Source organism: Chaetodon auriga, chromosome 10, assembly GCF_051107435.1.
Source record: "Chaetodon auriga isolate fChaAug3 chromosome 10, fChaAug3.hap1, whole genome shotgun sequence".
NCBI lineage: Eukaryota > Metazoa > Chordata > Actinopteri > Chaetodontiformes > Chaetodontidae > Chaetodon > Chaetodon auriga.
The window spans coordinates 8,632,464-8,657,837 of NC_135083.1; the positions used below are offsets into that span (position 1 = coordinate 8,632,464).

The window sequence follows — 25,374 nt, forward strand, 5'->3', positions numbered from 1 at the left end:
GTGATGGGTGCTGTTAACTGAACCAGGCAAGCAGACATCCCAGATCAAACCCAGTGCAGCAGACTTGTAATAAACACTTGGAGAAATGAATTACTTTTAGTTGTTGACACGCAGTCAGAGAGGTGTTGATTTCCTTTCATTTTAAAGGTTTTATGTAATTTCCTTCAGTATGCTGCATTCTTGCTCCTCTGTATATCAGGTGAGAAAAATATTAGAAATGTATTTCGGTGTATCAACTCCAATACAACACCACAAGCAGCCTAAAATAATGACTGTAGAATTTAATTAGCAGCTCTCTTATGCAGTGCCGCCGATTAAAAATGCAAAGATGAATGGATAACTGGCACAGGACTGTTGTACTGAGCTCCTCCACAGCTCCAGTCTGTGTGCAGTGTGCTGTTCTTACCACATAATGTCAAATACATATAGCAAATCTCACGTAAGCTCAATGTGCTTTACATTAAAATGCATGTGCAAACACCCACCCACACAAAGGCAGAAAAAACCCACATCCACCACACACACAAAAACCACAGGCACACACTCACACACACATTCACACACACTCACACACACACGTGAACTCATCACAAGCCTGAGAAAACAGAAAAGTTTTTTCAGTTTGCTTTTGAACGGGGAAACGCTTCTCAGACAGATCTCAGGTCAGCAGGTAAAGGATGTAGCTGCAATCCGAGCAAATATTAGTGTGGGAAGGCGTAACAACACCGGCATGTGGCCTCCATCAACTTGGCAATTTAATCCTGCTTTTCATCCAGATTAAACAGCACACGTCAAGGTGATTCTGTTGCTTTTCTCCCAGTTTATTGTTGTACCAGTTCAGCAGTAAAACATGGTTGAGACACCGGAGCACACTGTAGAACATCTTAGGCAGCTCTCAATAAATAGACCTTTTAAATATGACAGATTGTATTACAGCAGAGGAATGTAAAAAACCTGAAAATGTCTAGCACACAGAACAAGATGCAAAACAAAGCCCCCCCCCCCCCCACTCCCACCCCGACAGTTCAGCTGATTGTTGCGATAAAAATGTGCGTCAGGTGTGTGTAACAGCTTCGACTGATGAAACGTGTGTATTCCTGCAGATCCGGGCTGTCATGAATTGCCTCCCACCATCAACGTGTAGCGTCCGTGTACACGTGAGGCTCAGAGAGAGTCGAGTTTGAACTCAACGCTCACGTCAGAGTAGTTTTCTGTCAGATCGGTTTTCATTCCCTCAGAGTTTGCGTGTGAAAGGAAACTGGCAGCACATTACACACAGGAGAAAACACAAACCCAAGTGACATTCCAGGAAATAAATACACTTCTTGTTCTGTTTGAAAAAATTATTTACACAGTATTGTACATGGAAGAAATTCAGAACATCCATCCAGGTCTCTCAGTCATAAAAATATATATATATATATATATATATAATAAAATCTACAGTAAGAGAATGAACTACAATAACAATTATTGAAATAAACAAAAGATTGTTGACTGTGAATGAATATACAGTACAATCACTGCTTTAATGTCTTGTATACACAGTAGAATGCACAAACGTGTGTGTGTGTGTGTGTTTGTGTGTGTGTGTGTGTGTGTGCGCACCAAGGGTCTAACCTTGGCCACTTGGCATCGTGTCTACTTGAGGACATCCTTGAAAACATATCGGCGCTCCACAGTTGGAACTCTCAGATGTGTGTGTATCCTAGATTTCCTCATTTTTTTCCAGCTTTTTCAACGGCAAGACGAAGCCCTCTATACTCGTGTGTGTGTATGTGTGTGTGTGTGTGTGTGTGTGTGTGTGTGTGTGTGTGTGTGTGTGTGTGTGTGCATACTGCATGTGTGTGTCTCTGTGTGAAGATGCTGACAGTCTAGTGGCAGCCACAAGCTCTGACCACCATGTTGCGGTATTTCTTGAGGATGACGTTGGAGCTGTCATCAAAGTAGAGCACTGAGATGGCGTGGAGCTGTGTGGGGGCACAACAGGGCTTGGGAACCGTCTCCGGGTTAATAAAATGAACCTGGGAAGAGCCGGGGGTGGAGGCGGGGGTTAAATGTTAAATTCACCATTACGGCGTGAATGGATATTGACAAACGGTTGTATCGTACAGGATCATACACTGGAAAAAGTACTGTGGTGGGAGAAGAAGTCTTAAAAGTGTTGGCTTTGTCTGACACTTTACTCTAAAATACAATCTGCAAGCATTTTGGATCATTAAATACACTACTTCCAACAGCGGCTGCATTGTCTTGACAGCTGATGAGATAATTAGACTCTTAACATGACTTCTGGGTTTTTGTTCCCTGCTTTCATGGTTACTCACAAGGGTTTGCACAATGGCGTGGTTTGTGGCGTTCATGTAGGAGTTCAGCGGGAAGGCACACTCTCCCTCGCAATAGTACGCTGCATATCCCTCTGGAGCGATGATCCAGTCCTGAGAGGGAGCGGGGAGGGAGAAGATTTAGGTTAGAGAGCTGGGAAAAATGGTACAGTGTGCTGAAAATACAGGTTTGAGAGAATAGAGAGTGTGTACAAGTATATAAGTGTGAGAGTACATGCAGCAGTATGAGGTGTGTTTGTGCAGAATTTGAGATGGATCTGGCCTACATACGGCTGCGCATGTGTAGATGTGAATACGATTTGCCGGCGCAAACTTTGGCTAAATATTAGCTCCTGTTAGCAGCACATGAGCCAGATTAGGGCCAGTGGTGGGCCACGGAAACATGGGACATCTGCACCCCCACCACCCCCCATCATCACCTCGAAAAATGTGCCGAACCAGCAGTCGAAAACCCAAATATATTCAACCTACATACTAAGAAGCGGGACTTGATTTTTTTTTAGCCCTGAGTAGTGTCTGCAGGTCTCCCTCTTAGATCCACACAGTCTGATCCAGCTAATCAAAGGGTCGGGGCAGCCTGCATGTAGCTTGAAAGGCAAAGAATCTTAAACTTATTGCTTCAGTGTGCATCTTGTGTGGCAGCTGGACAGTAAGAGGACACAGTTCAGAGAGATTTCAGTGATGAAACTGTGCGGTGGACTTGCCCCCCCCCCCCCCCCCCTCGTGGAAATTACACCCTTGGGCTTAAGTATTACGTGGGCTGATTCTAGCATGTCATTTATCAGGATTCTGGGATAAGACCAGCAACCGGGAGTGTCTGAGTTGGGCCTCTGTTGGGCCAAGCAGTTCTGGCTACCTGGGAGAGGAATGCTTTCCGTACCTGCCACCCCAAGTCTCTGAAGCTGACGTAGAGCTCATGCTTCTTACACGCCTGCTTCTGATCAGTGCTGCTGTTTTCTGAGGAAGAGGACAGACAGACAGAGAAAGACAAAGAGAGATTATACTCCAATACACGCGCTATTATCCCATTCAGCTACAAGAGTAACTATTTACTGCAGGCAGGCCCCAATTAGGCCGAGATGATAAAGAACAGACCTAAACACAGCCAGTATCCTCATACAAAACATTAACATTTAAACAATGGCAGAAGGAAATCACCTCCAGATACAGCAGCAGTTTGGTAATTGTTTCAAATGAATGGGCCACCCTGCTCAGAGGTCACTCTGCTGGGCTTTGAGTTTCCACTGGATGAAACAGATGTGCACACAGTGTAGGCTCGCCTCTCTTTATTTATTCTCTCCTTTCTCTTCACTCATTTCAACATTTCTTTTCCTCTTCACCCCTTCTGTGTGTGAAAAAAAAAGAATTGTCTGTTTTCTATCTAATGGCATCTCTCTCTCTCTCTCTCTCTCTCTCTCTCTCTCTCTCTCTCTCTCTCTCTCTTCTTCTGGTGATTTCTGGGGCTCTGTGGTACATTAGTTCCTGAGAGTGGTTAACATTGGAAATGATCATGAGCAACTGGTTCTCATCATCCAGTTAAAGACCACTGCTATCCAAAGTTCCAAACAGGCCCATTTGGCCCATGTGTTGTGGCCCCGGTTGCCCCACAGCACACCGCAGATGTGTTCTGCCATAAAAGCCTGCGCTGCCTTACCTCCATGCAGGGAACTTGGCCCCAACTGCTCTGTAATGCTTATGTAAATAAACAAAGACAGCAGAGGGATATTTGAAGCTCAGGCATTACAGTCTAATGTTTCAGCGCTTCACATAAACACAGTCCTCTCACACCTCTAAAACAAAGGCCCTGAGTATGCATCGCATGTTTTGTCGTGCAAGAATCACAGCGGTTCTAATGGCATGCTTTTGTTGGTTCTGGATATATTTTAGATCCGTCGATGCTTGCGAGAGTTTGCATGTCACAGAGTGTTCATGAGTCCGTTGGCCCTCGCTGTAAAAATGTAGAGAATTCTCTCATGGGTCGAGCAGCTATCCCATGGATCCCTCACATGGCGAATAAAAGCCAGATTAAAACAGATGTCGGCTCAGCACAACAGCATAAATCAGCACTGACTGTATATCCAACACATACACTCTGCGTGTTTACCTGCAATATTGGCCACTCTGAGCGCCTCTTGGCTCTTTGCCCCTTTGGAACGGTTGGGGTTACGCTGTTTGGCCCCCCCTGGAGCCGAGCGGATGCTTCGCAGGTGCACCTCAGTGGCTTTGAAGAAGGCCACCATGAAGGGCTGTTTGTTCTGAGGCCCACTGCGACCAATCAGCCCTGCCACACGAGGGTTGATACTCTCTCCTGCAGGGGGAGACAGAAAGAACGGTACAACAGGTGTCATAGAAATGTAGAGTTTATTCATCCAGGGCGATGTATACAGAGAAAGGGAATGCCTTTGAAATCAAATAAACGTGTGTTGACTCTATTTTGGCCGTGTGCGTTCCTCTCTTCGCTGACAGATTCAGCGACGCTGCATTCAGTTCCACAAATGCGATTTTCCTCTGTGAATTCCTTTCTCTTTTTCTCATCCATTCTCAACCTCTGAAATGTCGAGAACAAACGTAGCACTGAACATCAAAGCCTCTCTACTCGTGTTTTTGTGCTCATAATGTGTGGGTGTGTTTATGCTTGCACACGCATGTGCACTCCAGCAGCGTCTATCTAGTTCTCACACAAGAATGTGTGTCTGATCACCGTCTGGTGGTAAATCAAGGCTTCTGGTCCCCGCCGGCGACGGTACGTCCCGTGTGCCTGTCTGTACATGCTCACCCATAACCCTTCATACCCGATCCAACACACACGCATGGACACAGCCTCTCCAGCACTCCACTCCCATAACATGAAAGCAATACAGTGTCTGCTTTCCTCAGCTAACATGTAACATCCTGCCGTCCCGCGACAGATAATGTTCTCAAACGCGCTCTTGTACTTCACACTGCTTGTGCATAAAGTTTTCCACTGACTAACATCCAAGCCTTGTGATGGCAAACTCCTGCTGAGATGTTATCTTTATGATAACGCAGTGTATTTTCTGCATGCCTTCTAATGATGCTGAGGGTATGACGGATGAAGACAGGGATGAATGACTGATGATGAACGATGGGAAGCAGGGTTTGATTTATCTTTGCTGCAAACACAAAGAATGACTCAACGGACGTTTTAGAGCACAGCCATCATGCAGGCTTATATTATAGTGCAGACCTTCATTTGTTTGCTTGTTAGACATCCAGCATTATCAACTCCACATTACAGTGTTACATAGAGTTAATTTGGGTCTGTTTGAAGACTGTGTTTATATGATGGTTGTGAGGTATTACAGCACACTTTTTCATGGTTTCTGTATGGTTTACCTCAAGGAAGGAGGCCACAAATTACATTTGCTTCTGTTGCTTCTGCAAGTAAGTTTTCATAATACAAGTCAAAATCAAGCGATCAGCTACATAAATCTAGCGTTACCTTTTACACTTTATTTTGCATTTTTTGCACTTAAAATCTAGTTTGAGCTTGATCGGCGTCAAACACATTTTAAGTTTGACCTTTTGGAAATTGCTGGTAACTACTGAAATTGAACAAGCCACTTTAATTCACACTTATAATTAAGGTAGCTACCACTATGTGCACCTGTACAATCTAAAGCACAGGTGTGCAACAACCCTGTAATAATTAATATCTCTTCGAAGCTTATAATTTTTGTTTACACAGTGAGAGGGGTGCTGAGTCATCTCTATCGGCGTTTCTCTGCATCTTTGTGTGTTTTTATGTATTTTCTTCACCTTCAGCCGTCTGTCTTTGTGCAGAACACGCATCACACAGCTAAGATGGACACCTGCGACACACTGATCTAAGTGACGCTCACCATTTGTGCTCTCCAGGGCTAGCTGAAGGCCCAGGTTCCTGCCAGGGTTCAGGACCCAGTGGTTACTGGTGGCTGTCACGTCAAACACCAACCAGCCCTCCTCTGCTGCCCAGATCACCCGTGAGTCCAGCAGGAACAGGTCTGACTCCCTGGAGGAGGACACAGAAGACAATAAACGCTCACACTTAGAGTCAGAGATGAACATCAACGGGGACTGTGTGCACAATTAGAACAGACAGGTTGAAACCATGTGACAGGGTGTAAACTTAACTGACCGAAGCTCAAAGCAAAGTAATGGAGTGGAGAGAGGGAGTGTGACGGAGTGAAACAGACAGAGAAAGAGATGGAGCAAGAAAGAGAGTGAGGGAGAGAGGTGGGGAGGAAGGGAGGGCTCCAGATGGTGAGGCCCAGGGGAACACTTCATTTTCTTAATTGACAATAATGGCTTTATAAACGACCAGTCCTTTCACACACTACACACAGTCCATCACTGGCTGGAATTTTGTGGGAGAGCCAGAAAGCCAAAGAGAGAGAGAGAGAGAGAAAAAAGCACAGCTGCGAGAGTGGAAAAAACTGTGTGAAAAGTAGCAAGTGAAATAGTGCATGTCCGAGTCAGTCCTATTGTCCAACGCTGAACTCAGGATTTTCTACTCTTTCACCATCAGAGACTAAAATCCCTTGTTCTTCATGTGGCCATTCATGTATCCTGACCTATTTTCTGACTGGGCAGATAGTGTGTCACAGAGCTCTGCTTCATTCATGTACCCAGGCCCGTCTCTGGCAAAGGAATAAATGACTGTGTTGTTCCCTCTGGACAACAGAAACCTTTAGGAGGGGTCGAAGAGAGCAGGACATGGGCCATTCCCGAGTTACATACACCTTCTGGACGGCTGAGATTAGCCACATGGAGAAGGTGGGGCTAAGACCTGTTCTGATTAGCTTCCAGATAAGGACTGCAATATCTGCTTCTTTTCATTATTGATGAGAATGTTGATTTTTGGAACAAATAAATTAACAATCAACGTCTATAAAATGTAAGGAAATAACAATAAAAGATGCAAATTCCCAGATCCCAAGGTCATGAACTAGAAACATCTGTCCAAAACCCCAAAATATTCAATTAGCAATAGGCCGTCTTAACAAAGACAGCTAAATGGAAGTCAGCCATCAGTAATTTCAGCATTTACATCTGTGCTTTTCCTATAACAAGCCAAAATGTCTGCCGTGAGAAATTCCTGTGATACAAAACAGAGAAAAGTCACAATTCCTCACATTTAAGAAAATAGAACCGGTGGATTTCTTTTTCATGAACAACTTTAAGCTTGAAAGTCTCCGCTCGCGGCTCTGTGAGGTAAGATAAGATACGATAAACTTTATTGATCCCACGCTAGGGAAATTTACAGACAGCAAGAATAAAAAGGAGATGTAGAAATGAAACAATTAGAGAATAAAAAAAGGATATAAAAATCAGACTATATATATGAACATTGTTTGCAAACAGAGCATAAGTCTGTATTGAACATGAGTAAGATATGGATAGTAAAATACTGTGTTTGCACTATTGCATGGTAGGAAATATATAACATGATAAAAAAAAATATAGAAGTAAAGTATATAAAAGTAGTAAAAAAAATGTAATGGAGCACATGATAGCTGCACAGATGTAACTGGATATCAGCAAATGTTAACATAAATAACGTAGTGGTGCAAAAAGAAGGTTTATGATGTTGTGATGTGAAGACATGTGAACACAGTGCTACATTAAATGATGCTGGAGTTTAACAGTCTGACAGCAGCTTTGAGCTAAATGCTAGCATCAGCAAGCTAACATGCTCACAGTGACAATGCTGATGTTTACAGTAGATATAGCCATCTTAGTTTAGCTTGTAACATTTCCAATTAATAGTGAATAGAAAGTACAGTTCAGGCTGATGGGGATATATTAGCTTTTCAGGTAATCGGTTATGAACCAGATTATTGGGCATGTCGGAGTACCAAACTCCATGACAATCCATCCAACAGCTGTTGAGACATTTCACTAAAAAAACATGGATTGTCAACTTTATGATGCAGCTAGAGGAAAAGTAAGAGGATCAGCACATTTAGTAGGATGCTACACTTGTGAAACATGAATGGCTGCACAGAATTTTCCAGCAATCCGCCCAATAGATCTGAACCAAACTGGTGGGACAACCAAATGGCTGACAATGCCAACCCTGGAAACCCACTGCCAACATGGCTAAAAATGTTTGTCAGCAAGTTTTAATTGACTTTTTCATCAATAAATTTCAGTGCTACTGCAGAAAAAAACATGGCAACATGAAACAATTCTACTTGGTGTATAATATTGAACTACATATTATTGATGCACAAACACATAAATATATACCCCTGCTCACCTATCAGTGTGTTCCTCCAGCACCTGGTAGACGCTGATGCGGAAGGTCTCATTATCGTATCGTTCGTGGATGAAGTCTTTGTATATCCGAAACTCAGCAGCGGTCACCGCCTCACCCTCTGGGATCCGTGATAGGTCGAATCTGAACTCTCGGTGGTGCCGCCGCACTGGTAAGAATTCCTTATCATGTTCCACTACGAAGAAAAGAAGAAGAAAAAAACATGAAAATGAAATTTATGTATCAGCAGTCAGACTGTTTTGCATCCCCTATTTATCTGCAGGGATACAATGCGCACAGAGATAATGTGGCTTCCTATGAAACGAACAGAGCTGTACCTTACACAGAAACAAAACATAGCCTCTGCAAAAGAGGAGGAAAACAAATGTCTTTTCCTCCAAGATTTTCATTTAATCTTCCTCTGCGGTCCATCAGCCTCGGCTGTTAGCGAGGGGCTGACGCTGCTTGTCAGACTCTGGGTTAGTCCCAGATTAAAAGCACCTATAGATATTCAGTACACATGTTAGCTTATGACTAAAACTTTCATGAGTACTAGCACTAGCATTGCATCTGGTGTACACTGCGCCAGTGATAGAGAGATGCAGGCGGACTCTGACAGCTTTATGAGTCCCTTTCTTCTCCCTCTCTTCCTCTCGGAGCCCCAGAGAGTCATCCAGTCTGCCCTTCATCTGGTTTTCATGAGTTGGTTCTCCATGTTTGGTGTACCCCATCCTCATCCCCTCCTCTCTCTCTCATCCCCTCATCCCAGCTTTCCAACCCCCAACATGTGGCCCCCCTGACCCTGCTCCACTAATGTCCCAGCAGGATACCCAGGGGTCAGCGCCTTGTCTCTCATCATCTCCTGGCTCACCCTCCACCTCCCTCCTCAGCAACTGTCAGACAGACCCCCCACACCTACATGCATTCACATGTATACACATAGATAAACGTTTGGTTCAGAGTTCATCAATTTCTTTCCAAGGAAAAATAAATTATAGCAAATTATAATATAGCAAACTGAATATCTTATGGATTAGGCCCCAAAATGTATGTATCGAAAGGATTAACTGATTAACTGAAACAAGAGTCCATGAGGCTGCATGGTGGTGCTTGAAGTCAAATGCTAATGTCAGCATGCTAACATACTGACATTTAACAGGTATACCATTTGCTAACATGCTAACATTTGTTAATTGGCAGAAAACACAAAGTAAAGCTGAGACTGATGGGGGAGTGTTGTTAGATTTGCAGGAATTTGGTCATAAATCAAAGTACTGGACAAATTTGAGATTTGGCCTGATGATGAAGCTACATAGGGGAGAATTATTATAGTTATTGATCCTGAGTGGGTCATTACATTTCCAATAGCTGTAATACTAATAATAATAATAATAATAAACTTTATTTGTATAGCACCTTTCATTGCAGCTCAAAGTGCTTTGCAGCAATGAACTAGAGGAGAAGTCAGGGGATCCTGTCATCCTCTGGAGACCATTAACATATGTACAGAATTTCATAGCAATCCATCCAATAATAGTCAAGATATTTCAGTTTGGACCAAAGTGATGTACTGACTGACAGAGATCTCCACTGAGCTGTGCCGCTAGGGTGGCTAAAAATAATTAACAAGAGATTAATGAATAATGAAAATAATGGTTTTCACTCCTAATACAGTTAAATATCAACCACATGCTCCTGCAGGGCTGAGTCACAGCTGGGTGACAGAGGAGAACCCCCTCCAGCAGCCCCCTCCTTCAGCAGCCATCCATCAACCGTCTATTGCTACTCACCAATTTTTATCAGAGTCGACCGCCTCTGAACTCTGCACAACTTTTGGCAGGAAAAAAGTCCCAGGGTGTTTGCCAAGTTATCATCGCACTGGACACACACAAATGTCAAAATTGAAAAGAATTTTGACGACAGCACACTGTACTCGTTCCACACCAGCTGTCAGTAATATAAGTGTGCAATGATGGAAATGTTTTGCATGTTTCACTACCCAGCGTGGTGTCATTTCTTTCACTGCACACCTGCCTCTTTGTCTTCCTCGGCCCTGTTTCCCCTCTTCCCTCATTCGCAATTTTCCCCGTGGACTCTCTCCTCTGCGTGCCCTTTCATTTATGTCTCTATTAAACCCAGTTGCTGAAGGACATTATACAAAGGCAGCACTGTGAGATGATTGGCCAGAGCAGGAGTAAAGAAAGGATCTAATTACTCTTCAATGAGGGACAGCTCTGCTCTCTGTTGGCGATTCCATGGCTCTGCTTTACGCTCCCAGCATTGTCTTCCATCTGTTATAGTCACACATTGGACTACTTTAAAAAGCTGTTTGACTTTTCCTGAAAACAATGCAGCTCAAGGTTGTGTGAACTTCACCGCAGACCTTAATTAATCCAGCATCACTCCCAAGACACCCCGACTTCTTCATGATCTCTTTTCATTCTACCAGCCCACAGTCCTGCACAGTGAGCCACTCCATCAGTCACCCTTTACAACATGAGAGTGTTGACGATGCATACGTTCAACTGCTGAAAAAGTCTCCAGCTCATGGGAGTCATCAGCATGGTTCACCACTCACTCACACACTACTACACACTGTATAGTAGCCCAGTGGCTCCCGATCGTTTTCCTCGTGACCCCTTAAAACAAAGGCCCGTCCTCTAAGCTTATGGCCTTATGCATCAGCTGTGAAGAATTCAACCCGACAGTGTCTTTTTTTCCAGACTTAACTTTACACCTGAAGAGGTAAAAGTCGAACAGAGAAAAGTCAGGAAAAATAAACACAGTCATGTTGTGGAGATGGGATGATTGATTGATTCAAAGCAAATTGTACTTAAAGGTGGGGTGAGTCATTGTGGAGAAGGACTGTTGATATTGGCATCTCTCCTTCCTCACAAACTGATTGCACGTTAGCGTGCCAGGTCCGCCATCCCTCTCGCTCCCCCTCCATCTCCCCCTCCCCCGTGCCCCTGTCCTGCGCACGAGCACGAACGCCACCTGCTGCTGATTGGCTGGAAGAGTGTTGTGTCGCTCGGTCCAAGCCACTTTGTTTGTTTCCCATTAACCGAGCCAGGGCTGTGTATAAAAAACAGGGTTTTTTTAGGGGCACACACAGAGCAGACAGCTAGTGGACAGTGAGGAGACATCAACAACCTTCCTCCAGAATGACTCACCCGACCTTAAAACTAACAAAAAGACTTATTTTCTTTGACGAGACAGTAGAACACAGTTCATTGTACATAACACCAGTTAGGTTATTTTCTAAATGACTTTCATATATTTACAGTAGTCGTCATACGTATTAAAATCAGACTAATGTTCTTACTCATTTCATAATATTGATTTCAACCATATTGCTCAGAATTACTACAAGCACACGTCAACAATAGGACAATACTTGATGTTTTTGGTACCCTTTCACACCTTCTCCTTTATACCTCTCTGCTCCAGGGCCTGCTTATTCTTCAACAACACCAGGGACCTCTCCCTCCCTCTCTAACCCGGTGCAGGTGCACTCCCCCTGGAGGGAAAGCCAGACCTGCTGTTTAGCCTCCGGAGCAGCCACCCGCCCCTTCACTGTAAAAGCTCTTTATCATCGCTTGTGAGAACAGCTGGATGCTGCTGTGAAACTCCCACACTAACTATTTCTCTCGCATCGCTTTCCATTTCCACTCTTCAATGCATGAATTTCATCTGTGCTGTCTGAGAGAGGATGAGAGCAGCCAACAGTGTTGCGTTAGCCTCTGCCATGATTCTGCTTTGTCTCTCACTTTCTTTCTCTTCTCTTACAGGCCATTACAGCAGTATGGCAGTCATTAGATGAGGGGAAGAGGCACAGTCAAAGCCAAGCGGGTGCATTTATGACTTCCTCTGGGAGGAAGTAAGTAGCCATCGCCCCACCTGTGTCGCAAACACACATACACCACAAACATGGCGAACACACCCTCTCATGCCACATGAGCCCTTCATTCAGAGTAGCCGGCATCTGGATCGGTTGCTGCTCCTCGCACACACACAGGCAGACGCACGCACGCGCACGTGCACACACACACACAAACAACTATCACAAAGTATTTCCTGTGCAGCGAACGGCCTTGTGCGTCACAGCACGGTAACACAATCATTATGGGTTCCTGTAATCCATAATTAGAGATGCAACAACGCACACATGCAAAGAGACAAACACACACACGAGCATACACATATACACAGTGAGCTGCTTTTATCATTTGGCCTGACATCTGATTTGCTTTTTATACAAACTGCTGATGATGCACAGTTATCCCACATCCTTTGACTTGTGCAGGCCACACACGTGCGCAGCAGCACACATCAGAGATGTCGGGATGGTGATGACCTCTGCATCCTCCAAACCTTCACTGCACCCGGCAGCCAGAGAGTTACTACCGTATGAACACTTTGTTCGCATCTTTCTAGATTTATGCCTCCCCATGGGGCTTACAGCTTCCTTATCATGTTCTCCGTCTGTGCCTGCTAACAGTCACAACCTCAGATCCCTTTTCTGGAAAAAAAAACAGTGATTAGTTATTTGTGATTCACTACTGTACAACTTTAGTATAAATAGGAAGTTTTGTCTAAAAGGCTCCAAATCCATCATAACATTTCTCTTCTTTGTCTACAGTGAAGCTTTCACTGTCTTTAAAAGATAAGACTCCTCTTGCCAAAATCTATCCAGTGCCACACTGTTAGACTGGTGTCATGTCTCTTCATTACCATGAACATGGCCACTGTAGTTTATTGTGAGTCGATCCCATACGCTGTACACTGTGCTGCTTCTGTAAATACTCTCTGGTGCACCAAATCTGCAGCTGAAAATAGTCCCCAAGAAGTACACTATTTAATCCAGTTTGAGTAACATTTGCTACAAACTTAAGTTCTCAGTTGTTTTAGGAGCTTTTTTTTAAATTACATCATATATTTTTAAGACCAATTTTTAAGGATTTTTCATCTTCAGTCACAGCAAATGGGCTTGAAGCTGAGAGCCAAAGACAAGCTGGCGAAATCACAAACTCAAAGACAGACAAACGCACAGTTTGTTTTGTTTTTAGCGTGGGACTCGTAGACAATAACAAAAACGACAGAATATAATTATCGTTTAACTAAGATTTCTCTCTTCTTGAATGTCCCTCTCTTCCCTTTTCCCTCTGCTCTCCCTCCCCCCGCCCTTCTCCTGCCGGGCCTGTAGACCTAAGACACTTCTCCGACACCTCAGGCTCCGGAGCAGCAGCGGATAAATCTGACGGCTCGCATTAGCCCAAGTGTCTGTTCGCCACCCTCACACCCCTCAATCCCGCCTTGCACACTTCCGCTGCGCTGCGGGGGGTGGGGGGGATCTCACCCCTGGCACCACTCTCACTTCTCTCAACCGCCAGCTTAAGCTCCTTCCCCTCCCGTCCCTCCTTCAGTTCTCTTGAGACGACTGTGCCACCATTATCTGCACCTCGTTCTGCATCCCCTGTAGAGCCCATTAACTTTAACAGCACACCTGAACCCAAAACCAGGAACCAGGACAGCAAGCAGTCAATCAAGAGCTGAGCCGTACCATGCAGCGGAAACACGGGTACAGAGTCACGCATTTGATTGATGCACCATAATGATCTGTCTCTTCGTTTCTTTCTGTTGCTCCTATTCCAACAATGTTTCAAGTGCAGCACTCGGAACAAGTCAGTCATAGTTTCCGTAAGCTAAAAGGAGAGAGAGGAAGAAAAACGAGTGCAAGGAAGGGGCAGATTGCTCAAGATGTTTATCCTATAAAGAGTAAAGAGGGTTTGATCTCTTGGGTACCGGGTGACTACCCACAGTAGGGCGATTACCACGTTAGGAAACATCCTGCCCACTGGCGAGTACTGATGACATCATGCCTGTGTGATGTATTTGTACTGCTGTAGGGCCTGACAGCACAGGCTCCCTGGGAAAGGGTCAGCAGAGTTTCATGCTATAACTTACTCACACTTAACGATCATTAACTCACCGCAGCGTGTGTGTGTGTGTGTGTGTGTGTGCGCGCGTGCACAATCTCGTTTTTCCTTGGAGCCTGTGTGCAAGTAGGGGCAGTAACCGCAGGAAGAAGAGTCTTTACATTTAAGACTTGTGGTCAAACCAAACCTTTCTCAGTTTTCTAGCCTGAAGGCAACCGAGAGGTTTCAGATTATACTCATGGCAGCTTTGTTGACCTCTCTGTCTCCCTCTCACTGAGGCCATCAAACATGCTTGCCCTCTGCACCCGTGAACTGTAGTGCTGGCTTCCACCTCATGCTTCGCTGGGCATCATGGACCAGAGATTTATACTGGATATGCAGCAGCCTGGAACTCACAGGAATGTATCTGACTGTAAAGCCTCTCTGAGTCCCTGCACAGCAGCTGTGTTTAAGAGTGGGTTCATTCAAACTGCAGTCAGTTTATCAAACTTTTTACATAACTCACTGGTTTAAATTATTTTAAAGCTGAATGCATTATTATAGGTGCAGCTACTTTGAGTGACAGCTAGGTTTCAGCAACCAGGCTTCATTTGGCCCACCTCAGCTAAACCTGTTCTCCTCCTTTTTGCCAATTTTTGGATTAGCCAGGAGTTTGGTGGAGTAACACACTGCCAAGATGGCGACAGCCGGAGTCACTGTCATTGAGCTTCACAATGGCTATTTAGAAACCTAAAGATGAGGTCCTGGTCGTACGTGTATTTCAGTCTATGAACAGAACTGTAGAGTATTTCTTCAATGAAAGAAGAGCAAAGAAGAGCACTGAAGGCTTTTCTCAATGGAAAAGATGTTTCACTTGTCTCTTGACTGAATTTGGAAAGTGTTTGATTTACCAGCTGGCTCCGCTGCTAGCACTCTCCAACTACGTCATATGGTTTGTTGATCTGATTGGTTGAAGGTAGCCCATGACAGACGGTGATAGACAGATTGTTCATCCAATCATCTGCCAAGTAGTTTTTGAAAGTGTCTGCCCTTTTCCATGAATCTGTGTAACAAACCATCTGGCAGGTCAGGTTAGGTGACTAACAGAGTGCGTTGGTTGTTTGATAAATTGATGAATTGCAGCCCTTCACCAGATCACATTAGCAACTGATCAAACTCTGTGTATCTAAGAATCCTTGAATCAGACTAAATTATGTGATGTTGTATCAAACAGCGTGATGTTCTTGAGTTAATTGGCCTTGCTGACGTTGCACAATCCTGGAATGTGACTATTGCAAATGTGCACATTGTGACATCGATGCTGAAACAATATATTGCACAGCGCTCGTAACAAAATCCCCCTTTCAGCACCTCCAAAGCTCACTTAACACAGTACATTAGAGTTGAAGTGTAAAACATGTAAATTCGCATTGGGCCTATTGGCCAAACTATTTCCTGGATGCAAGCAGTTGCCAGGCAACCAGTGCAGACTCCAGCTCGTTACTGCCCCCAGGCAACCCCTCGTAACATCACCCCCCGTAAAGCCCCTAAACCCTCTAAACTGTTGTTTGTACACTTCAGTTATGGATTACACAAATGAAATATAACATGTTGAGTTTTAGTTTTAGTTAGATTAGCAGTCAATTCATGGTTTTTTTGTGCTCAGCTAAGTAAACTGGCTGTACCTTTATATTTCATGGACACACATTAGAGTGGTATAAATCTTCTTATCTAACTCCATGTCTGTCTCTGAGACAAAAGAGGTGGATGAAATTTTGTGTGTGGGGTTCACAGCATTAAAAATGACAAAACTTCACAAACGTCTCTTCAAACAATCAGTCTTACTCGAGGTAATACACACTGTCAAGAATCATTTCTTCCATATAATTAGTGGTAAGTTTGAAAGTGTATAATTGTATATATCTATTCTTTTATGTTTACAATTACAATCTTTTATGTTTGTCTTTATAATTTTGATGAACCTCTCCTTTACTGTAAGCCAAAGTGGTGAATCTGAAGAGCCCAAACTACAGTGAGTGCCGGACAAATTGAGTCATCTCGAATATTGGAACTTAGACATCATCATGTTCCCTCAGAGGTCTGTCAAAAGAGAGACTGTCTATTAGTGAAAGGCCGTGGCGAGAACAAAGAAACCACATCCTAAATGTTCGGCCTTCATTGTTCTGCGGTGTGATATAATGTGTTGAGGGACAGGGATGAAGGGGTGTGGAGAGATCTGTGTCAAGCAGTGAGACATCTCTCTGTGTTAATACCACTGGAACCATCTGCACTTCCTCTTAACTGCAGGATAAAACAAGTCAGAAACGTGGAACCACAGCCATTCAGTTTCCCCCACTCACGCTTCCCCTCATCCCCTCGCTTTTATGTTCTTTAATTTTGTGGCCGCAGGGGCCACACCCTCGTCGACCAGCCAAGCCGCCTCTTATTATAGACCTCAGGAAAATTCACATACAATACGCACATTGGCACAAAGAGACGCACAGATGTGTCTACACGGTGTCTACATAAAACTTTTTATAATTTCCTCCTGCGTCCCAGAGCGGCATCTTACGTGCACATGACGGGCACATTGGCACCCTGATTTTAACAGCTTGTTGTTTATTTTGTTTAATTGCAGCCCACTGCTTTTTTAAAATAAACAAAATAGCTGCGGAGGAAACACGGGGGAAACACAGCTGCACGCTCGCCTAAATAAATAGAAATGTGCCACATGCAGTTCATATTCCATGCTGCAGAATTTCGTCACATATCATAAAAACACTTGCGTAGAGTTGTTGCTCGGCTTTTACAAGCTTTGATTTGGCTGCTGGAACCTGGTGAGGAATCCGGCCAGTATTACGGGCTTCCGCTAACGCAATCTTCCGCTAGGAGAACTAACACACAGTGCAGCTGGTGACTGGGCAGGGTAGGTGGCTCTAAAATAGTGTTTTATTATGCACAAACACATATAACTGCCCTAACACGAATGCTGTAAAGCACATTATGTTCCCACAAGAAAAAGGAATAAAGCAAGAAATGCTTCCCTTCGTGATCTCCTCTCTTGTTCTTGTGCCTTGCCTTTTCCTTTCCTCTCCTGTCTCCTTTCCTTCTCCTCTCACCTCCTTCCCCCTCTCCCCTCCGGCCTGTCAGTGCCCCAGTACCAAGCAAAGAGTGCTGTATTTGTTTTTGCAGAAGCGGAGCTGTTGGTCCCAGGATCTCTGGCTGTGCTCTGGCCCACATCTGCTCTCTCGACTTCGCTGCTTGGTACCCACCTTCATAGAAGTGCAGGGGAGTCTTATGTGCTGCCGGCCACTGATAAGGCAAGGCCAAAGTAACCAGGATGAAAGAGAAGTGGCTAAACGGGTGGAAATATAATTCATTCCGTTATCATTCATCCTGCACTTTTCACAATCTCACAGATCACATTAAGGTATCAATTATTCCTCTTTCTATGTTCTATATGTTCACATATTGTCTACAGGGCAAATTCACCACTACGTTGGAGCTACTTTCAGAGCGACAGAATGAAGAAAAAGGAGAAAGCCAGAGCATGACAGTGAAATGATTAGAAAAACTAAAATGAGCCCAGCATTCCTGGCAGTGAAGGAGGTCCGTCCATCACTGAAGCAAAGTTAGAACGCCCGCTGCTTAGTACATCTGGGCCTTTTGACCACTCGCCACATTGTCAATTCCCACCCACAGAGTGTTTCATCATTTCTCCCAGCAAGTGCCTCAGCCTGGCCAAGAGCACAGAGGCTCTGCTATGTACATCCAGATGTCATTCTGGACTCCTGGGTTCAACAGGTGAATTTGAGAGATAATAAATGAAAAAAAAAAGCATGATTTTCCTGGACCTCTGCGGCTGTGGACTTTGTGAGGCTGCCTGAAGCTTATGAGAGGAGCGATTCTCTGTCTCCATTTGTGGTATTTATTTACACACCAGATCTCGCCATAATACATCAAATTGCGGAGAACATTGAGAGAAATTACCTGACAAGAAGGCAGCGCTATCTGTACCAACTGTTACATTCCTCTGCTTCTGCTCACTCCCTGTCCAGCAGAAGGCAATAAAGCATGCACTCAATAACACTAATTAGCTCCAGAAACATTCCTTTTGGGAAAAAAGAAAAAAAAAAGTGCACGTTTCTCTCCACTCATAAGCAAAAGCACATATGAATGCTTGTGCTTTTAGTCCACTGGGAGTGTATACAGAAGTGATTGCATAAATCTACGGGAGGGAGAAAGGCGTACCAACAGTGTCAAGGACAGGCTGCACACACAGAGGAATAACTGGCCTTCAGCACATACTTGTGTTTTAATTTTCTGGCCCTGATGTGATGAGAAGCCTCCTCCAACACGTTTAGGGAAGCAGCTTCCGGTGTGAGACGGAGAGACCGGCACAGACAGATTCATCAAATAACAAAAACCGAACGATGGAGTTGTGTGTGTTTATGACAGGGAGAAGGGGTGAGAAATGAAGTAGAGAGAGAGGGAAAGCTGTGGTTTGGGTTCAGAGAAAGTGTGTGTATGTGTGTGTGTGTATGTATGAGAAAGAGGTGGAGAGTGGAAAAACACACAAAAGAACTTGAGAAAGTGTTGACATGTTTTATGTCTGGAAGCACGGGAGGTTTAAACCCCTGGAGGTGACGGCCAGAGCAGGAGGTTGGAGACTAAACACCACACAACACCACTGGGACTGTATGATAACTAACTAATTAAAACTAGGAGGCCAGGGCTGATAATCAATACTGCTGGTTCAGGAGGGTAGGGAGCGAAATTTGGTATCAGATGGTCCTGCATGTGGGACAAATTGAAGACAGGGCCAGACATGATGGTGGAGGTCGAGATGAGGGGACTTGTTGGACTCTGAAAAGATAAAGTTTCTCTGCACAGCTGCTTTGGCCTGCAGACAGAGGGAAACATCTGTATTAACCTCAGCACCACGGGCAGCCCACTGTGGAGAGGAATGCAAGGAGCAATAAAGAGAAGGGCGGGGAGAGAGTGAGCGGGGCGATATGAGCATGTTCTTTCTAAAAAAAAAAAAAAGAGAGAAATATTGGAGCTATTCATTTGACATTACAAGTGCGGACCTCTCCGCTGCTCTGCTATCAGCTGTAAAACTAGATCTGCGTGCCTCTCGCGTGACTGCAGAGTGACACGACTGCTTCCGAGCACACAGCCGTGAGTGTGTGAGCTGGTGACACAGCGCTGTCTGAAAGCCAAAGCCTCTAATAAATCCAAACTAATTTAACAGTTAGACATTTCTTCCCCTCTCTGCTCTCCATTACCGCCCTTTTAACACGTTCTACAAAGCAGAGAGAACTGGCGGACACTGTGTGGCAGCTCCTATGGGAGCAGACCGAGTGCCATGAATGGTGGGGGGGACCAGGTGGTGCCCTGTCAGGTCACCAAGGTAATGCAGAGGATAATTACCTGCTAGCGCGCTGACGCACACCACCAAGCCTGTGTGATACGTCTTCCCCTCTCAGATCACAGCCTCAACTCACTAGTTAAATATAGGCGAAGCTTCAACATGAAGCAATATGACTAAAACTGATTGGCAACATCACGGCTTGAATAGGGTGAGGTCACGACTGTCCACATGTTGCACATGAGATGAGATGATGAGACAAAGACAGCAGCGGGGCTCTGTTTGTTTACTGCTTTTCAGCTCTGTTTAGTGAAATCTGTCGCATCTGGTGCAGATTAACAGCAGCATAACACTGAGCAATTAAATGCACCCTGGTAGCGCATTTTTGGCTTCATATTTGTCCAATTTTTAAGATGCTTTACTTTAAAACAGGACCCCCCTCTGAGTGTTCAGACATAGAGGCTGACTTACAGCAGTTACTGGAAAAGCTCCAGAATCTACATCTACACAGAACACATAGATGTAAAGGGAAGTAAAATATGAACTGAACCCAAATATGAGTAGTGTATTCTAGTATAAGTACATACAAGTCTGATAATATTCTGTATCATTGTTTGAAATGAAACTAGGAGATAATAATATATGTAACATACATTGTTTAACTCGTTTAACAATAAAACAATAAGACCATATCATCACAATATTAACCTGCTGAACATCTGCTGTATTGGATTACAGGCTAGCGATGATGAGCAAACACACAAACATGGATTGAAGAGCTGCCTCTTTTCCTCACACTGGCCTAAGGCTACATTAATCCAGACAGGACTCCATGACAACAGAGAAAATAAGGAAGCTGTGACTAATCTACCTCATGATAACATTTTACAGTAAACTCAAACCTCCCTCCCACACAAACACAGGTAATGAGCTCGCTACTGTTTCAGTCATCCAGGATGCAAATAGCAGACGTCCAAGTCACAGCCCTTTCCTGTGGTCTGAGAGGAGTAAATGGGCATTTAAGTTTGGCCATTGTGAGTGTCTGCGCGTGTGCCTGGATGGCTGCGTACGTCTGGCCTGTGCGAGAGTTTAACATGAACTGAACTGAACCGTAGCTCTGCACAGGCCAAAAGAAGCGGCCAAAAGGCCTGGAAGCTGTGGTCTGTTAAGGAGGAAATGCCTTAATTCACGGTGGCTGGGGCTAATGCTCCCAGAGACCACTGTAAGTACATTAAATAACAAAATTACATGAAGGATGTGTGTGTGTGTATGGTATGTGTGTGTGTGGACAGACACACAGATAGATGCAATTTTTTCTAAATGTTGCCAAGTAATACATTAAAATGCACCTTTTGTTTTATTTGCCTTCTTTTCTGCTGCCACCTTGACAGACATGTGCATGCTAGCTTGCTATCATGGCAGGTCCGGCACACACCCAGCGCCCGGGTGACCTGTGTTTCGTGCAGCGGCGTACATTCTGAATGTATGCTGTAAGCCATTTACACAGCTGGGCTTTTAAACTGAAGTGACTCAGTGAGAGGACGTCCCTGGCCTGGGGTCTGTCCCAAAGCCTGCACCCGCCCCAGCTGGCTGCACTGGAGTCTGCAACACTCACACATGCTGACAACAAAGTGTATCAGCTCCCCTGAGTGGCGATCAGGAAGAAAGAGGAAGAGTTAGTCAAATATTTTTTTAATATCAAGGCATCGTGTGGCTTAGGAGTATGCTCTGTGACTCAGATGGGGTGCTTTGCTTTGTATCACTGTCGCTCTATGGTGCACCCATAGTGAAATCAGATACATTCATCATGTCATAGTATTTTGCCTTAAATAAAAATACAAACCAGTGCATGAAAGCAAGGCCTCTCAGGAAGCAGAAACCAGTGTGTACAGTCTGACTAATGTACCTTGGCACGGTAGTTATGGAGACACGCAGAGTTTTGAGGGACAGTTTTTAAATAAAAGCCACACTCATTTTGCTCTCAGACAACCTAAATAAGAAAACAAACCCACAACGAGCAAATGTGGAGAGGAAGGAATTTGGAAAGGAAATAGTCAATCCATTTGATATCCATCACTTACTTCTCTGTGTCCTTCCCTGTCTCACATGAAGGGTAATGATAATAATCTGCTGTTTTGAATCAAGCCGCCTGGACACACATTTGATGTTATTACGTGAGACTCAGAGAGGACAAGGAAACCCTACTGACAGATGCAACACGTGGCAGACAGCGCACACAATGCAATGACAAATGCCCACTTTATATCCAGATGAGCGACACATACGGAAACACTGATCATGTGCCACGAGGAAGACTCAACCTGGGCAGACGCCATCAGTAATTACATTAGCCACAAGGCTTCATGAAGGCTGTGTGACTTTCTTTCCATGATCCTCTAATATATTGAATAAAAATGTTCTCTCTAGCTGATGTGACCCATCTTTGTTTAGATTTCCTGTCTGCTTTAAGCATCACCCTTGCAGAAGAAATGGAGCGAGTCCCAACCATCTCTCGTCTTTCTTTCTCTCTCTCTCTCAAAAGCTCCCTTCTTTCTTGTCAGCTCACTGTAGCCTCGGCCTTCGACTTTGCGAGGCCCTTGACTTTGCGAGTCTCTGTGGTCAAATCCATCTGTGTCACAGCCTGTCGAAAATAGTCACAATGCAGCAGCTCCCACAGTAATTACACAGTGCAGTGGAGGAACCAGTGTCACCTCCCTCTCTCTTGCCAAGACGCTCCAACAATGATCTTTCCAGGATTGAATGTAAACTTCCAACTCCTTGCACAATTTCACTAAAAGTCTGGCGGTTTGAAAACATTGCCTGCTCGGAATTGCATTTACCGGTTTTGCACGCCCTGCGCCAAATCATGGTAAAAGGTTAACACACTAAAACAAAACACACCCACTCATCTGGAACGCAAGTGGGGTAGCTGCCGTGACTGCATAATTTGTTGTGCAAATTGAATGATAACGATCTGTTTATCTAGCCACAAATCTGACACCGCCTGCTAATGTTGTGACTATTTGTACTTAACAACCTCTGACTGTTGCTGACAGCAATAAAGTAGTCCAAGACTGTTTGATTTCAGTAAACATTGTGATTAGATAAGCACAGTGGACCAGGCCGAGCAACACTTAACAACCAAGAGCTAAACAAAACTATTCTGCTGGAGTGAAATGCATCCTGCAACATAATGACTCACTGAGTGATCAACTGAATCTAAGCTCTGGCTTTATTTTGCTGTCTGAGTGTCTGTCTCCTGATAAGACTGAAGGGAGGACCCAGTGCACTTTGAGCCCAGTCTGCTGTTGACTTACTCATTCTTTAGATAACACATGGTTGACATATTAGCTGCTGGCTGGTCCATCATCCTCAGCTCCAGCACCTGAACATTAGCTGGTTGCACAGCTGTTTAACGGAGAGGGTCCCTGGAATGTGACACTCCTGGTATTAGCTGCAAAACTGCACCTAATTCTATGTAAACATGGTTATTGCGCTGGCATCCTGCATGTGCATGCAGGTGTAACATCAGAAACATGCATGTGCTGCTCCCTGAGCTGAAGTAAGGAGCAGCCAAAGCAGGCTGTCACCTTTGACTCGCGGATATTCTTATATCGGATATACTCACGATGGGTCCCAAAAAACAGCAGTGTGATGCAAAAAATGCAGGAAAATACTTTTCATTCAAATTCTGATCAGAAACTGCAAACTAAAGTGCGTGAAAACAGTGCGTGTGTGTCGTGAAATCATTTATATTTCTTTTTAATGGAGCTGGGTGCTGATTTGTATTACTAACGTATTGTTATTAAAGTTTGAAGCTTGGGAGACTCACGAGTGACTGAACTGAGTCGTGGTGGACAATAATGACTTTAGTGGCCTCAATCTTTGCCATCATTGCAACATGCCCCTGTGGCTTGTTTTGCTGTATTGAACTCTTTTAAAGCTGTAGTCTGTTTTCAACAGTTTTAGCTCATACAACCGGTGAGAAAATAAAGAGCCTACCTAAATTGACAAAGCTCATGACCATGTCTGCATCGTTCAAGAAGTTGTTGTCTTGCAGGCTGGCTATCGGGGGGCCCTGGGTGGTGAAGACGGGCTTGTAGGGGTAGGAGTATCTGTCCTCGTCCCCCTCTGTGGACATCGCGTTGTACAAGTCCAACATAAACATCGGGGCAGCGTTGTGCTTTCCGTGCAGGTGGGGTCGCGGCCGGTGCGGCAGCCCCAGGATCGACAGGATCTCCCGCTGCATCTCTCTGCGCTCCTGGCTCTTCAGCCTACGGTGGATGAAACTGGAATGGAACTCGTTGTCCAAAGTAAAGTTCGTAAAAGTTGTATCCGCCAGGACGCAGTAGCTCCAAACCAAGAGCAAAGCGGGTGCACGTCTATCCAAAATCGGTGCCATGGTACTCGCCGTGCGTAATTGCGCCCAGTTCTGTTCGCCGAAACTCTGGAAAATGGATATTGAACTTTTAGCAACAACCAGCCAGCCTGTGTTCAATATCCAAAGTCAAGTACGGTCCCTCATGTTGAGGGAAGTGCTCCCAAATGAAACATCAACTTAACTTCAAAGTCCTTTTATTGATTGCGTTTCGGGGCAGATTGCGATCGCGCGGACCTCTGTCCTCATCCACAACCTGCGGCCAACAGCTACCTAAATGTGGTGCAGCCTGTAAGCGCAGAGTGGAGGCTGCAAGCGGACACGAACAAGTTCTGAGGAGGCGCTGTGTGCTGGGAGGAGCAGGAGAGAGAGAGAGAGCGAGAGAGAGAGAGAGAGAGAGAGAGAGAAAGAGAGAGAGAGAGTGTTGTGGTTTTCTAATGGAGATAGAGCGAAGTTGGTCTTTGTTACCAGTTGGAGAAGAAGGGCTTGAGGCTACATGTGCAAATACAAAACGGATTAGGACGGGATTTGTATCATGATGCTTCAGTTTATGATAAAGCACATTTCGTCATTCCTTTCCCACAATTCCTGGTGCGTGTGAGCTTGTGTGGATTCAATAATGACAGACGTGCAGACAATGACAATAGGCCTTCCAGTGTTAAGGTGCTTACGGAAAATAACAGACTTCATATCAGAGAGTAATTATTTGCCTGTGTGGGTGAATACTTCACTGCTGGGGTGAGGCTGCAGCATGCAGTTGTTATGCTGCCACTGTAATACTCAGTGATCTGCAGGTGCACTCTGTGAATACCTTGGCTCTGGTGGTTGTGAGACTTTTGATCAGTTGTCTTTTGATGTCGAGGAGGCGGAATTACAGCCTCACAACTGCCATTTCATGCTGCATTTTTGAAGATATCCAAGCTTTCTATCCCCACTGCTGGAGCAGGAAGTTTGTGACAAAGGCAGCAGTGCACAGACAGAGCGCAGACTGAGAAGGAGGGGTGCAGATGTTTGGCAGCTGTTTCATCCCTCCATCTGCCCCCCTGGCCCCAGCACCTCTTAAACACCACACTTTAATGGAACGCTCCTGACCCTCTTGTGCG

General features: G+C 44.7%; 1 protein-coding gene across 1 annotated transcript; it reads right to left on the reverse strand.

The window, feature by feature from the left end:
- Nucleotides 1-1,016: 1,016 nt before the first annotated feature.
- bmp7b (bone morphogenetic protein 7b) lies at nucleotides 1,017-24,568 on the reverse strand. The gene is made up of 7 exons (XM_076741473.1): nucleotides 23,896-24,568; nucleotides 8,608-8,800; nucleotides 6,209-6,357; nucleotides 4,450-4,653; nucleotides 3,226-3,302; nucleotides 2,328-2,438; nucleotides 1,017-2,024 (listed from the first exon to the last, which is right to left on the reverse strand). The coding sequence occupies exons 1-7, from the start codon at nucleotides 24,293-24,295 to the stop codon at nucleotides 1,875-1,877; spliced, it is 1,284 nt and encodes a 427-aa protein (XP_076597588.1). The 5' UTR covers nucleotides 24,296-24,568; the 3' UTR covers nucleotides 1,017-1,874.
- Between the last annotated feature and the right edge of the window lie 806 nt (nucleotides 24,569-25,374).